At 50.7% G+C, this 14,370-nt stretch overlaps 1 protein-coding gene across 1 annotated transcript in view; it reads left to right on the forward strand.

Moving 5' to 3' along the window:
- Positions 1 to 14,370, forward strand: part of PAX5 (paired box 5) — a 161,486-nt gene that overhangs the window by 93,886 nt on the left and 53,230 nt on the right. Inside the window, exon 7 of the mRNA XM_014531551.1 lies at positions 12,478 to 12,607. Within this exon, the coding sequence (XP_014387037.1) occupies positions 12,478 to 12,607 (130 nt within the window). The remainder of the gene's footprint in view (positions 1 to 12,477; positions 12,608 to 14,370) is intronic.

Below are 14,370 nucleotides of genomic sequence, written 5' to 3' on the forward strand. Positions count from 1 at the left end.
GTCATGGGTCAGAGCAGGTAGGTGTCCGAAGAGATCAGGAAGCACGAGAAGGCGCACCTGGCCTAGCAGTTGCCATTCCTCTCCCTGGGCCTGTGGGGCACGTTAGAATCACAGCGAAGAGCACAGCCTTTGGGATCAGGTGATACCGGAGTCTGACATCCCTCTCCACAGCGTTCTCAGCTGCTGGGCCCTCAGGGTCCTCCTCGCACTGGGGCGGGGTTGATGGCTGTGGCAGAGAGCTGGGGTCGAAGTCCTTGGACTTGGAGTCGAACTGCTGGGGTGATTCGGACACATTGCTTTGGCCCCTAGTGCCTCATTTTCATCCTCTGTAAAAGGGGCATCATGATACTTCACAGGGTTGTTGTAAGGATTAAATAAATTAATGTGTCTTCGCACCTAGAACAGTAGCTGGTGTGGAGTAAGCATCCGGGAGGTGCAAGGGCTTCTGACTGCTGTTCTGTGTGTGAGCGTTAAAGTGAGAGCGGGCAGTCTTCTGAATTGCAAACCCAGGAGTCTGAATTAGCCATAGGACGCCTGGCCTTCTCAGCCTTCTCGTCTGTACAGTTTCTGTTTGGCCCCAGCAAGCTTTGGTGACAAAGCAGGTACTCCCTCCCAAGACTGCCTGTTTGCCTTTGCAGAATATTGCCTGTTAGCAAGTTCTTTCTGACAGGGAGCTGAAAGGGCAGAGGAGTAGCCTTGGACCTGAGGGACGGGAGAGGGGGGTGGGGGGAGGACACGCGTGCCACACTCAACAGCAGCAGGATGGAGGTGGAGGAGGTAGGTGGTGATGAGGGGCAGCTAGGCCTACCTCTCTGCCCCCACCCTGTTGACCTTACAGTACAGAGGGAAGTCTTTTCATGTATGGCCCAGGATAGCCTTTCTGTCCTCCTACAGCTGGGAGTCTGTTCGAAAGGAAGTGAACTATGAGCATCCGGGTTAGGATGGGGGGGCCCCCCTTTGCATGCCCCCGTTCAGGCCCCTTGGTAGCCAAGAGGGTTCATTCCTTTGAGGTAAGGGGCCTCCCTGTCCTACTCCCTTCCTAGCCCTGTAGCAGGGACAGAGGCCACACCATGGACCTCCTGGAAGGGGCCTGTGGCATTTGGCTGCCCGAGAAGGAGCTTTGTTTTGGAACGCCCCTCCTCTTCTCCACAGCAGGACCTGCAGCTGCTCATCACACAAGCAGGCGGAGCCTGAGCAGACCCTGAACTCCCACACAGGGAGCCCTCCTCCCTCCCCCACACGACTCCCCCCACTGCATCTCCTTATCCTTCAGGAGCCTTGGCAGTCCTCTCTCCTCTTCCAGATGCGGAGTTTTGTGCTCCAAGCCTTGCCATTTCTTCTCTTCTATTTGGGAAGAGCTGGAATGCTCTGAGCCCAGGGCCGCCTTCTCTGATTTGGGAAGACAAATGCAAGAGCTGGAATGCTCTGAGCCCAGGGCCGCCTTCTCTTCTCAAGGTTCAGAGTGGCCCAGAGTCCTTTGTTCCTTTCCTCTCTCCTTCGCTCAGCTCCAATCAAATAGGTCCTCCCAGGCCTGCTGGTGGGGCCCGGCTTCAAACCCGCTGGGGATGCTGCCCATGGGAGCCCCATCATCTCAGAGGGAGAGCAGACACAGCGGCAAATGACCAGAATAAAGTGCATGGGACAGATGTCCTAAACAGTGTGGGGAAAATGCCATGGGAACTCAGAGAAGGAAATGATTTATTTCAACCAAAGAAAGCATCCAGAAAGAGATGGTATTTGAACTGGGCCTTTGAGGACAGGCATTTAGACTAGGGTGAGGCTGGTAAAACTGTGAACAAAGGCTTTGCGTGAAGGGACATGTGTGTGTGTGTGTGTGTGTGTGTGTGTGTGTGTGTGTGTGTGTGTGTGGTGTGGTGTGGTTAAAGTGGAGGGCAGTGTTTGCACGTAGGGTAGGTCTGAGTTGAAGTGGGAAAAGTAGGTTGGGGTTTGGATTGGGGCCTGTATGGCTTGGGTTGACATTACCCAAAGGCAATGGGGAACCAGGGAGGGTTTATAAGCACAGAGCAGTCTGATTTGCAAATAGCACACTGGTTAGGGGTGGGAGAAAATGAATGCTTGAAAAAATCATATGTGCCCAGCCGGTATGGCTCAGTGGTTGAGCGTCGACCAATGAACCAGAAAGTCACGGTTAGATTCCTGGTCAGGGCACATGCCCGCTGTGTGGAGTGTGCAAGAGGCAGCCAATCAATGATTCTCTTTCATGATTGATGTTTCTCTCTCTCTTTTTCTTCCTCTCTGAAATAAATATATATTTACCAAAAAAAAGTCATATGCAAAATCACTTTCCATTTCTAACGAACTTGTTGTGAGCTCTGCGTTGACTGTGGGAACAGATGAGTCAGCCAGGTGAAGAAGTGCAAAAGCAGAAGCAAGCTTTTCATGCCCCAGCCAGGGAGTGCAGAAGGAGGAGCGGAGGACTGGAGCCCTTGCATTGGGTTCAGGTGGGGACAGCACTGACACCGTGGCTCGGGAGGACATTTGCTGGAACTGGATCCCAGAGAGCTCACCCAAGACTAACATGCAGGGGCCTAAAAGAGGCAGATTCAGCACTTTCTCATGGCCAGAGCTGTGTGGCCATGGAGTGGCTGCCTTGGGAAGTAGTGAGTTCCCCATCACTGGTGGGTTTCAAGCTTCATATAAAGATCAGCCTCCATAACCCCTGAGCTCCTTTGGGCCCTGAGAGTTGGGCTCACAAAGATTCTCTAAGTGGCCGGGAGCAGGGTAGGGGGTGGGGGGCTCCTATTTAGTCATTTCTGGAAAAGTTTCTCCCAGACAGAAACCACAATGTCTGATTTCTGTTTCCTCCCCGGGTCGCCCCCTGCCATTCCCCACCACCTGGGAGTGTGTTTGTGGCTGTGCTGGAGGGGTGCCTGGCAGGCCGTAAACAGAACAGGGAGAGATGAGTCAGTTAAACTTTGCAGATCTCTTCTTGGAAGCCCCCAGATTCCACTGTAAACCATTTGACTCAGGCACGGCACAGTTCTGGAGAGCCAAATGAATAAAGGGGATGTATTTCATGCAGATGGTGCTTTCTGATGAATCAAAGCACCCTGAGATCACTTTTCCTCTTGGTGACCCTGGGAAGCACCTCTGGTGCTGTTGGCAGAGCCAGGCCATCGTACCTGTCCCCGTTCATTGCGTTCCCCAGGCATTTATGTCAGATCTGTTCAGAGCTGGGCACTGGGCCAGGAGCTGCCGTCACAAAGATGAGGGAGACACAGCCCCATCCTCATGAAGTTCAAACTCTGGTTGGGGGATGAGGGCCCTAAACAATTAAGTGTACAATACACAGTGCCAAGTGCAGTGGTAGAAAATATATCCATTTAGGTGTTCTGGGAGCACAGAGGAGAGGAAATCAGGGAAGGCTTCCTGGAAGTGGGAGGCCATTCAGAATCCTCGGCAGTTTTCCTGCCCAGTTAATACTAACAGCAGCACTTCGTAGATTATGGAGTACTTTCGCAAGCATCATTCATAGTCTCCATTCAACAAACATTTTTTTTCCAAGTTTAATTCATCTTTATTAGGTTTAGTGGGGATGGAATGCTAAAACCTTTTTTGTTTTTTACACTTTTTTAAAATTAAACTTTTTATTTTGAGGTAATTGTAGATTCACATGCAGTTGTAAGAAATAATACAGAGAGTCCCATATACCCTTATCCAGTTTCCCCCAAGGATAACATCTTCCAAAATTATAGTACAGCATCATACTCGAACCCTGTCCTCCTGGCCCAGGGCTGGTGAGCTTCCTCAGCCACACTCCTCCCCCGATGGCTACAGGTGCTGGGGTTCAGGGGCCTGAGTAAAATGGGCAACATCCTCCCCAACCACAGAGTGTAGCCTAAGGCCAGCCTCAGCCACATCAGGCAGAAACCCGTTCCACACGGTGGGGACCCAGCTGGGTGGAGCACAGACCTGGTGAAGCTTCGGAACCAGAAGGACAATTCTTGTCCGTCTCCCTTATTTGACAGATGGCGTCACTGAGGCCTGGAGAGGAGCGGGGTCTGCCCAGGTCTCCGGGCTCCCTGCCAATCAGTACAATCCATTGTCATCAAGACAGAACTCTCCCTGAGCATGCGCTTGGCTGGTGCCGTTTTGTGTAGCCGGGCTTAAAAAGTGTGGACGCTTCTTCCTTCTTGCTTTAGACCCAGAGCTCTCTCCCTAGCTGGGGAGTGGAGTTCGGTCTGTGGCCAGAGAGCTTCATGGAGAGGATGTCCCCCCATAGGTGTCTGAGCTTTATCCTCAGGGCTGGTGGCAAAGACTCCTCCAAAATCACTTCTGGGGCAGCGGCCTGGCACTGAGCTTGGAGTTGGCACACAGAGGCTCCCCTCTCTGAGCTCTGTCTCTGTGTCTGCCACACCCTAGGATCCCCAAGGTTGTAATGGGCCTGCAAGGGCTTCGCAGACTGGAAAGCGCTAGGCAGACGAGAGGCCTTAAGCTTCTCGTGTTTGGAACCGGGGAGGCCCTGAGGTGGAGGGATAGAGGCCTTGAAAAGAGCAAGTGCCCGGCTGTCCTCGGCCTCCCGGGTCCTCTCATTATTCCACAGGTGTGTGCTGGGCAGCTGACGGATGCTGGCAAGTGGTGCCATGCGTTGGATACATGTTGTTTGGATTTTGTTACTTTAATTATGGAGAATTTCAAAAGTAGACGGCATAGTCTAATCACCTCCTAAGCACCCTTACCCAGACTCAACAATTACCGACTCACACTAGTATTGTTTCATTGATACTCCTACACTCCCCACACTCCGCTTTATTTTCACAGTTTCATGAAAGTCTAATTTTTATACCACATACTTCATTCATTTGAAGCTCACAAGTCAGTGATTTTTAGTAACTCACAGAGCTGTGCCACCACCAACACCACAGTCTAGTGTTAGCACAGTCCCATCCCTCCCAGAGACCCCTCGTGAGGGTTTACAGCTGGCCCTGCTCCCTCCCAGCTCCAGCCGACCCCTGCTCGCTTTCTGTGTCTGTGAATTTGCCAGTTCTGGACGTTCCTATCTGACTTCTTCCACTTCACGTGCGTCTGAGGTCCACCCAGGATGTAACATGTACCTTGTTCCCTTTTATTGTTGACTAGTATTCCGTTGCATGGATATACCGGTTTAAAAAATTATTTGAGAAAGAGAGAGAGAAACATCAGTTCCGTTCTGTACGTGCTCTGACTGGGGATCAAACCTGCAACCTGGGTATGGGCCCTGCCTGGTGCACAGGACGATGCTCTAACCACCTGAGCCACACCAGCCAGGCTGGTGTACCACCTTTGTGAATCCCACCTTATTGTGAAGCCAACTCCAGACATCATGTCACTTCATCTGCAGATATTTCAAAATGACTCTTTAAAAGACGAGGCCTTAAGAAGTATAACCAAACCCTACAATGCCTTCAGGTACCCAATTGATGTTTATATTTCTAAATGTTTCATTATACCATAAAATATATTTTTATGGTTGTATTTTTTACAGTTTGTTTGTTGGAATCAGGGTCCATATTGTGATTGGTTGGTGCGTCTCCAAGTTTTCTCTAACCGATAGGACCTTCTCTATCTCTCTTTTCTTGCCTGGGTATTCATCTGTTTAAGAGGGGGTCTCTACTTTGTCATGTGGCCCGTTACAGAGGCAGAGAGCATCAACCATGGCAGGAGACTTAGAGGTCAAGTGCAAGTCCTCAGACAGATGGGGAAGCAGAGGCCAGTAAGGGAGAGACCTGCCCACAGACCCTTGTCCACCCCGGCTGCCTCAGACATCCAGACCCCTCTGCCTCCTCACTCTCAGGCCCTCAGGCCAGGCCCTGGGGACATGCCTCTCCTACTCCAGCTTCTGTCCTCCTCTCGGTAGGTGTGTAGGCAGGCAGGTGTCTGGTCCCTCCGGATGGGAGTGGTTGGCCTGGCACTGGCCCAGCTCCTGAGGACCACCTGAGGCCCAGCAGTGAGCGTGGAGGAACTCAGCAGGTGATGGGGAAGCCTCATGGCCCAAGGTGGCCACCTGCGGTAGCCGGTCCTGCAGCCTCGTCCCCCTGCGCTGCCCTCCTTCATGCTGCCCTCCTTCTCACGTGTCTGTGTTTCTTTTCTCCTCCATGCTATGGCAGTGGTGCCCCGTGCTGATGAGACAATACTTGGTGCAGCCCCAGGCAGTCCTTTTCCAGGTAATTTCCTAGGGACCCAAATGACACCCAGCATACACTTTCCTGAGGCACGTGCCCCCTTGAGTCCCTTCTGGGATTCCGAAAGCTTTAATGTTGCTTAGTTTCCAAGGTGCTACCCTTCTTTTTCTCCTTCAGACCCTCACAGTCACCCTGGCAAGCAGGCAGCAAGGGGTTAGACTTAAATCTCATTTTTTTGAATGAGGAAATTGAGGCTCAGAGAGCTCACCTAGCTTGCAGAAGGTCACACCGGTGACAAAGTATAGCTGAGGCAAGAACCCCCTGGTATCGCTCCTAGCTTACTGTCCTTTCTCCCATGGGGTCAAAGGACATAAATGCTTCAGATAAAATAAGCTAAGGAAGTCTATTCTCCCCTTGGACCTCAGTTTTTCTTGGTTTGGAAAGATGACCCTGAGTATCCTTCTAGCTCAGACATCTGGAACGTGGTGTCTGTGAGAAGGGTGTGCCTACCCAGTGGTCTTGACCTTGAGGTCTCACAGGAGTCTGTGGCAGTAGGCAGAGAAGTTTTATCCCAACTGGTTGCACTGGAGTGAACAGTATATTAATTGCGACCTCAGTTTATTTCTCTTCCTGGATCATAGTCAAGGACAGCAACAGGGAGCCCTGATGGGAAGGGAGCAGAAGCCCAAAATGACATCCTAAGAAAGAATTCCAAAAGCTCAGAGACGTAGGGATGTGGAACATAACTATTGCTTGTGACTGTCAATGGGCAAGGGGGGAGGGAGCTTTTTTCACAAGTGCATGGGTGCACCAACACACACATGTGTGCCCATGTGCATAACTGGGTTTTCTGCACCCCACTGTTCAGCCCTTAACTTCCTGTAATTAGAAAAAAAAGGCACCAATAATGCCTTCTCTCCTCTGTTTCTCTCTCCTCATCTGTCTTTCTTTTCTGTTATTCTTTTTACCTCTCCCAGCCTTCACTTTCACAAAGGACTTGAGGTGTCTTGCAAAATAAACAATTACAGGTATCTAAGTCAGTTAAGGCTGAAAAAAGTTAAGAAATTTTGTAGAGGAAAGGGGAAGGTCATTGCACCAGGTGCCAGCAATGATGTGATTGTGGCAATTGAGCACTGAATCTGACTGAGCTTCCTGGCAGCCAAGGGATATGTAGTGGTTTCCAATGTTCCTGATTTTCAATCAGAGACAAGTTAACCATTCATCAGGAAAAAAAAGTTTTTCCTGGTAATGAACTGTAGGAGGGATTGATATGGAATTTGAATATCCTAATGAGCATATGGGGGTGGGGAGGGGCTGTTTAAAAAAAGATGTTTTTTGTATGGCTGTTTCCTTTCATCGCCTCTGACCAATGTTGAATGCCTGATATTCCAGTGAAGGTACTTCGCCTGGGCTTTAACTAATGCTATATACAAGGGACAGTGTTTTCTGGTCACCTGACTTGAGGAGAAGTAGAGACAGAAGGTTGGTGTGTCACTTGGAGCTGCTGTGGAAGCACTCCCTAGTTAATATTTTACTGTTGTGGCTAATGTCATGTTAATGGACCACACCTTCATTCATTCATTCATTCATTCATTCATTCATTCATTCATTCATTCTCTGGTCACCTGACTTGAGGAGAACTAGAGGCAGAAGGTTGGTGTGTCACTTGGAGCTGCTGTGGAAGCACTCCCTAGTTAATATTTTACTGTTGTGGCTAATGTCATGCTAATGGACCACACATTCATTCATTCATTCATTCATTCATTCAACAAGCACTTAGGAGGCTCTAGGGATGTTTCATGTTCCTCGAGGCACCCTAGAGAAGATAGACCAACATTATATATGGTGGGATAGTGGAGATCTGGGCAAAACACAGGCAAGTATGGAAGCATAGACAAGGGAGTTATGATTTCTTTGTGGGAGTGTGGGGCCCAGGAATGGCTTCATGGAGGAAGTGGCATTTGAGCTGGGTCTTGTGGACAATGTAGGAGTTCAGTGTCTGAGTGAGATGGGCCCTCCAGGCAGAGGTAGGACTGTGCTTGGGACGGCTGAGGAGCAGCCTGAGTAGTGAAGTGTCAGGGAGCACAGGGTCTGGGGAGAATGCAGTTGCCTTTAAAAGTCACAGGCAGCTCAGCGGGACAGACACTGATGAGGACTTAGGGAATCACCACACACCCAACTAAATGACAGCATCCCCTGACTCCTGCAGGAGCCGAGGAAGAGCTGTGGGTCCCACCAAAGAAGCGAGACTGGGCTCTGGCCAGCCCTGCGAGGGGATAGTAGTGGGAGCCACAGACGGAAAAGGGCAGCGAGGGCTGGCTTCCAAGTCCTGCTGAGCCCCGGCCCCAGCTCTCAGGGAAGCCCACTTTACCTTCTGGCAGCCAATAGGATTGTTGGACCTCCCACCTCCTGTGTAACACAAGTTGAAGGCCTTGTACCTTGAAAAGATGATCCAAACTCAACTGTTGAAGTGACCGGAAAAACTTTGATAGTGAGATTGTTGACAAAAACAAAATTAAATAGCAAAAAGGCCCTTCCATGTGAACATTAAAGAAATTAAAAGGCAGGATGTCCCTAATGGCGGCTCTCCTGTAATCTTCTTAAACCCGGGATGGCTCTGCGTTTTGGGGGGAAATAGCAGCTTTCTCTTGCGGACCCAGATGTTCAGCCTGGAGTCAGGAAGGGGAAAAGTCGGCAGCCGGGTGGGGAGGGGTGCAGGGTTGCTGACAGTTGGCTGAGAGGCTGCCTGGCCCTCCAAAGACACCATCTAGGAAAAGACCCTCTTCAGAGGCATTTTGATCTCCCATCTTTGCACATGGCCATGAACTGAAAGAGCTGCTTCCAAGGTTCACCTTAGCAAGTGAGGAGGCTCACGCCAAGACCAAGTCCCATTCTGTGCGTGCAGGGTGAAGTCTACACAGTGACCCTTCCCCAACAGCTCCCTGCTGCATGGAATGAAGACTGCTGGTTGTGACCGATAGCAAGAAATATATTTTCACCGCCACCCCGTACATACATATCCACTTTTGTGGGAAACAAAGATTCACAAACAGAATCTATGTGTGAGACCCTTGGGTATTTTCAGGTCCAGTCCATTCTGATTTCATTGGTTAAGCTGTTGGTATTAGCAAGTTGATTCCATCTCTGTTAAAGGGTCAGGGCCTATCATAGTATGAAAATAATTAGGAAGATTGTCAAAACCTTAGAGTCAGATGGACCTGGGTTTGAATCCCGACTCTGACACCTAGAAGCTGTGTGACTTTAGGCAAACCACTTCCCCTCTGTAATAGAAGTCTCAGTTTCTTCATCTGTAAAATGGGTGTGACATAGAAACTACCGCATGGAGTGATTGCAAGGATTAAATGGGACGATACAGGTCAAGATCCTACACAGAGTAAATGATTGATAAATGTGAGCTTTTTACGCGGTTGTGAAGATTATGCCCTGGCACCACTTGTCGGGGTCAACAGGCCTCCCGCCTCTTGGGGAATGGTAGTCAGGAAGGACTTCCTGGCGGAGGAGGCATTGGAGTAGGGCAGCGAGATGATCGGGAGCCAACACTGTCCTCGCAGTGACTGAGAACACTGTGTGAGCATCCCAGGGCCACGTGTTTCCTTTTTCATGAAGGACAGACTTGATCCAAAGATTTTTGGCTGGACCTGGAGCTGACCACATTAGATGCTTTTGCCTTCCACATTTAGGTCTCTAATCCACCTGGCATTGATTTTTGTGTCTGGTGTAAAGTAAAGATCCAATTTCTTTTCCCTCCTTGTTTCTGAATGGATAACGGCTACCCCGCGCTGTTTACTAGACAGAGCATCCTTTCGCTGATTTGTGCATCACCTCTCTCATATGTCAGGGTTCCCCATATGCACAGATATGGACTCGCTCTCATATATCAGGGTTCCCCATATGCACGGATCAGTTTCTGGACTCGCTTCTGTTTCATTGGTCTATTTAGCTGTCCCTGTGCCAATCCCCCACTGTCTTAATCACTGCAGCTTTCTAGTGATGCCTGATGTCGGGGAGGCGTGTCCCTATCTTGTCCTTCTCCCTGAGAAGCGCCTGGGCTGGCTTCAGGCCTCTGCTGCTCTCTGCGTGTCAGAATCAGCCTGTGCGGGAGAGAACTCACGGGCCCTGGGAGGACTGGACGAGCTGTCCTCAGCAGGACTCCACCTCAGGTGCTGTGCCCGCAGCACCGCCTGCACGCACAGCTGCCATCCTCCCTGGTTGGCATTGGAGCTACCCAGGAAGCACTTTCGAATTTATTTGCAGAGAAAAGCGCCAGGAACGTGCCCGTGATTGATAAATGTGAGCTTTTTACACGGTTGTGAAGATTATGCCCTGGCACCACTTGTTGGGTTCAACAGGGCTCCCGCCTCTTGGGGAACGGTAGACAGGAAGGACTTCCTGGCAGAGGAGGCATTGGAGTAGGGCAGCGAGATGATCGGGAGCCACTACTGTCCTCGCAGTGACTGAGAACACTGTGTGAGCATCCCAGGGCCACGTGTTTCCTTTTTCATGAAGGACAGACTTGATCCAAAGATTTTTGGCTGGACCTGGAGCTGACCACATTAGATGCTTTTGCCTTCCACATTTAGGTCTCTAATCCGCCTGGCATTGATTTTTGTGTCTGGTGTAAAGATCCAATTTCTTTTCCCTCCTTGTTTCTGAATGGATAACGGCTACCCCGCGCTGTTTACTAGACAGAGCATCCTTTCGCTGATTTGTGCACCACCTCTCTCATATGTCAGGACTCCCCATATGCACAGATATGGACTCGCTCTCATATGTCAGGGTTCCCCATATGCACGGATCAGTTTCTGGACCCGCTTCTGTTTCCTTGGTCTATTTAGCTGTCCCTGTGCCAATCCCCCACAGTCTTAATCACTGCAGCTTTCTAGTGATTCCTGATGTCGAGGAGGCGTGTCCCTATCTTGTCCTTCTCCCTGAGAAGCGCCTGGGCTGGCTTCAGGCCTCTGCTGCTCTCTGCGTGTCAGAATCAGCCTGTGCGGGAGAGGACTCACAGGCCCTGGGAGCACGGGACAAGGTGTCCTCAGCGGGACTCCACCTCAGGTGCTGTGCCCGCAGCACCTCCTGCACGCACAGCTGCCATCCTCCCTGGTTGGCATTGGAGCTACCCAGGAAGCACTTTCGAATTTATTTGCAGAGAAAAGCGCCAGGAACGTGCCCGAGTCTGAGTCCCCGCTGCCTAGAGCTCCTCCGTTTCCCTCCCTGTGGCTCGGTCTCGTTATCCTATCAGGGTCCTTTCAGAAGACTGCTTGCTTCCCTGCCCCTGTCTGCCAAGGACATAATTCTGGACCAACAGGGCTGTGTCTTCCACTGACAATGCCAGGGTCCTGGAGGGAACTCCCCACACCGGAGCTTGGCACGCACAGCTACATTCTTTGGCTTAGGTGTTTGCAAACATTTGTTTTCCTGAAAACAGGCTGGGGGTTGGGTGGAAGAGACCTGTCACTCATGCTTGTAATTCAGTCCGTTCTTGAATGGGAAGACCCACTGGCATCTTTGCCGCCTCCTCTGGAGACCATTCTGACGGCGGCTTGGATGCCAAGGAAGTGACTCATGGCCAGCTTTCCTTTCATGACATGGCTTAACGGCAGGAGCGTGACTCATGGGCCAGACGCACATGGTTGGCCTGGACTTGGAAAATCAGATGCACGCGCCTCGCAGTTTTCAGCATACAGGTGTTTACAAGGCTTCCAGAATTCCCAGACACTCGCCACCTGTCAGCTGGTTTGATGTATTGAATTGGGGATGAGAGGTTATGGTGAACCATCCCCAGCCTTGGGACTCTGCCCTGTGGTCCTTGGGCAAAGCCCTCCTCCCCTTGGGCCTCAGTTTACTCGTGTGAAAGGTTTGGATGGGATGATGCCCCAAATTTGTTAATCTTTTTTCTGCGGCTCTATTAGTATGTCTAAGAGCACAGAATCAGAAACGGCTCCTTCCAGCCTCTTGGCAACAAGGCTCTTATTTCTGCCTTGTTTTTGGTGCTGATGCCTCCCTCCCCACATTGGTGATGGTTGTCTCTGGCGGCTGGGGCTGGGCGAGGGAAGCCCGCAGGCCACAGAGGAGCGGGGTTTGAATTCTTAGGAAGTGGCACCGGGTCCTGCCCGCCTCTTCACCTGGGTAGGATCGCTGACTCTGGATACGGTCTTGTTCTGTTGAGCCGAATTTGCCCTCTCAACACCTGGGCGTCCGTGAATCCCCTGGAGGCCTTGGCGCTGGCATGGCAGCCCAACTAGGTGGCTGAGCCCAGCATGTGGCAGTGGCATTTGGCTGGGGTGCTTGGAGTCTCGATGCTGAGTTGTCTCTGTTTTGTTATCTCTTTCAGACCCCTGAGTATTCAGCCATGGCCTCCCTGGCTGGAGGGCTGGACGACATGAAGGCCAACCTGACCAGCCCCACCCCTGCCGATATTGGGAGCAGCGTGCCTGGGCCACAGACCTACCCCATCGTGACAGGTGAGGGCATCTGGGGTGTGTGTTGGGGGGGGGGGAGTCGGGGGAGTAAATGGCGGGAAGAAAGAGAGAGAGAAAGGGAGAGATTGAGAGTGCCTATGTGGTGGGAAGAATGGCTTCCTGGTGCTTTTGGACTTGACTGGTCATTTCTGTTTTAATGAGGTTCTGAGGTCCTGGAAAAGGTCGGGCAGGAGACTGCTGGGGCCAGGGTCGTGGCTGTGATGAGACACGGCTGTAGACTGCTCGGATGAAACTGGAGGAGAGAAAATGCCTCATGGGCTGGGCCGGGAGGGGTGGCAGGGAAGCCTCGTGTCACGGGGCCTGGTGATTTCAGGGTCCCCTGTGTGTGGGGCCGAGTGTTCAAAGGCCTGGGATTTATCCCCCTCGTACGACAGGCAGCCCTGGTCGGCTCCAGCCTCGAGGATGAGTGGGCCTCCTGGCAGATCGTTGCTGGCATTTCAGATTTCCAGGCAGAGGTTGAGTCAAGAGGGCAGGAGGTCTAGGCTGAAGGTGCCTGGTGTATGCAAAGCAGCTGCCTTTCTGGAAGGCCTGGGCCGGCCTCTTTAGCTGTCAGTGTAAAGATGAAGAGCTTGGGCCCTGGAGGCCCACTGCTGGGGTTGAACTTGTCATTGACTAGCTGGGTAATGTTGTGTAAATTATCTAAGAATTATGGGCTGTGTGTGTGTGTGTTTTAAATCTCTAAAATGGTGATAGTAGCTACCCCATAGTGTTGTAAGGATCAATGCATTAATACATATAAGGTGCTTAGACTTTGTCCAGCATACAGCAAGCACCAATACATGTCACTATTATTCTTTCTCATGGTGGCTGGTCACTGCTGGGATTGCTGCTCAGAAGGGGCTGGATGGAGGGACCCAGACAGACTGCAGCAGTGGGACGGACTCAGCTGCCAGCGCTGGGAGGTTGTCCAGTCCGCAGGCAGGAGGCAGTCTCGGATGCTGCACAGACAGACCCTGGGGGCTGACGGTGGTGCTTGGGCCAGAGCCTTTGGGTCCAGCTGAGGTGGCAGGAGGTCCCTGTCGGCTGGTAGGCAGGACTCGGTGACGAGTGACAGAGACAACCAAGGAAAAAGTAAAGGCTTCAGTTAATGGCGTTGGGACAAGTGGGCCTGTTGGATCCATACCACACTTTCTACATCAAAACTCCAAGTTGATCATCAAATTTTAAATGTAAAATAATAAAACCATAATAAAACTAGAGGATAAAAAAGGGAAATATTTTTGTAATCTTAATGTGGGGAAGGCCTTTTAAAATCTGTTCCAAAGATGAGACAAAGAAAAATAATATAAGTGACTGTTTAAATAAACGTGTTTTGTATGTTTGGAAAAAGACAAAGAACAAGATTGTAGGGGGAAAAAGTAGAACACATGAAAAAACACCAATTTCCTTAATATCTAAAGAGATTTTAGATATGAATAAGAAAATTAGTGGAAAAAAGATAAAGAATATAAATATGAACTTCATTGAAAAATGTGGATGTCCAACAGCATATGAAAAGATATGCACCTGACTCATAATTTTAAAACTGGAGCCCTGGCAGTGTGATCAGTGGTTAGAGCACCAGCCCAGGCCCTGAATGGTCATGGGTTTGATTTCTGGTCAAGGGCACATACCTGGGTTGCAGGTTGGATCCCCAAACCCGGTCAAGGATGTTCAGGAGGCAACCAATCAATGTGTCTCTCTTACATCCATGTTTGTCTCTCTCTCACTCTCTCTCCTCCTCCCTCCCTCCCTCTCTTCTTCTT

Source organism: Myotis brandtii, unplaced genomic scaffold, assembly GCF_000412655.1.
Source record: "Myotis brandtii unplaced genomic scaffold, ASM41265v1 scaffold806, whole genome shotgun sequence".
Taxonomy (NCBI): Eukaryota; Metazoa; Chordata; class Mammalia; order Chiroptera; family Vespertilionidae; genus Myotis; species Myotis brandtii.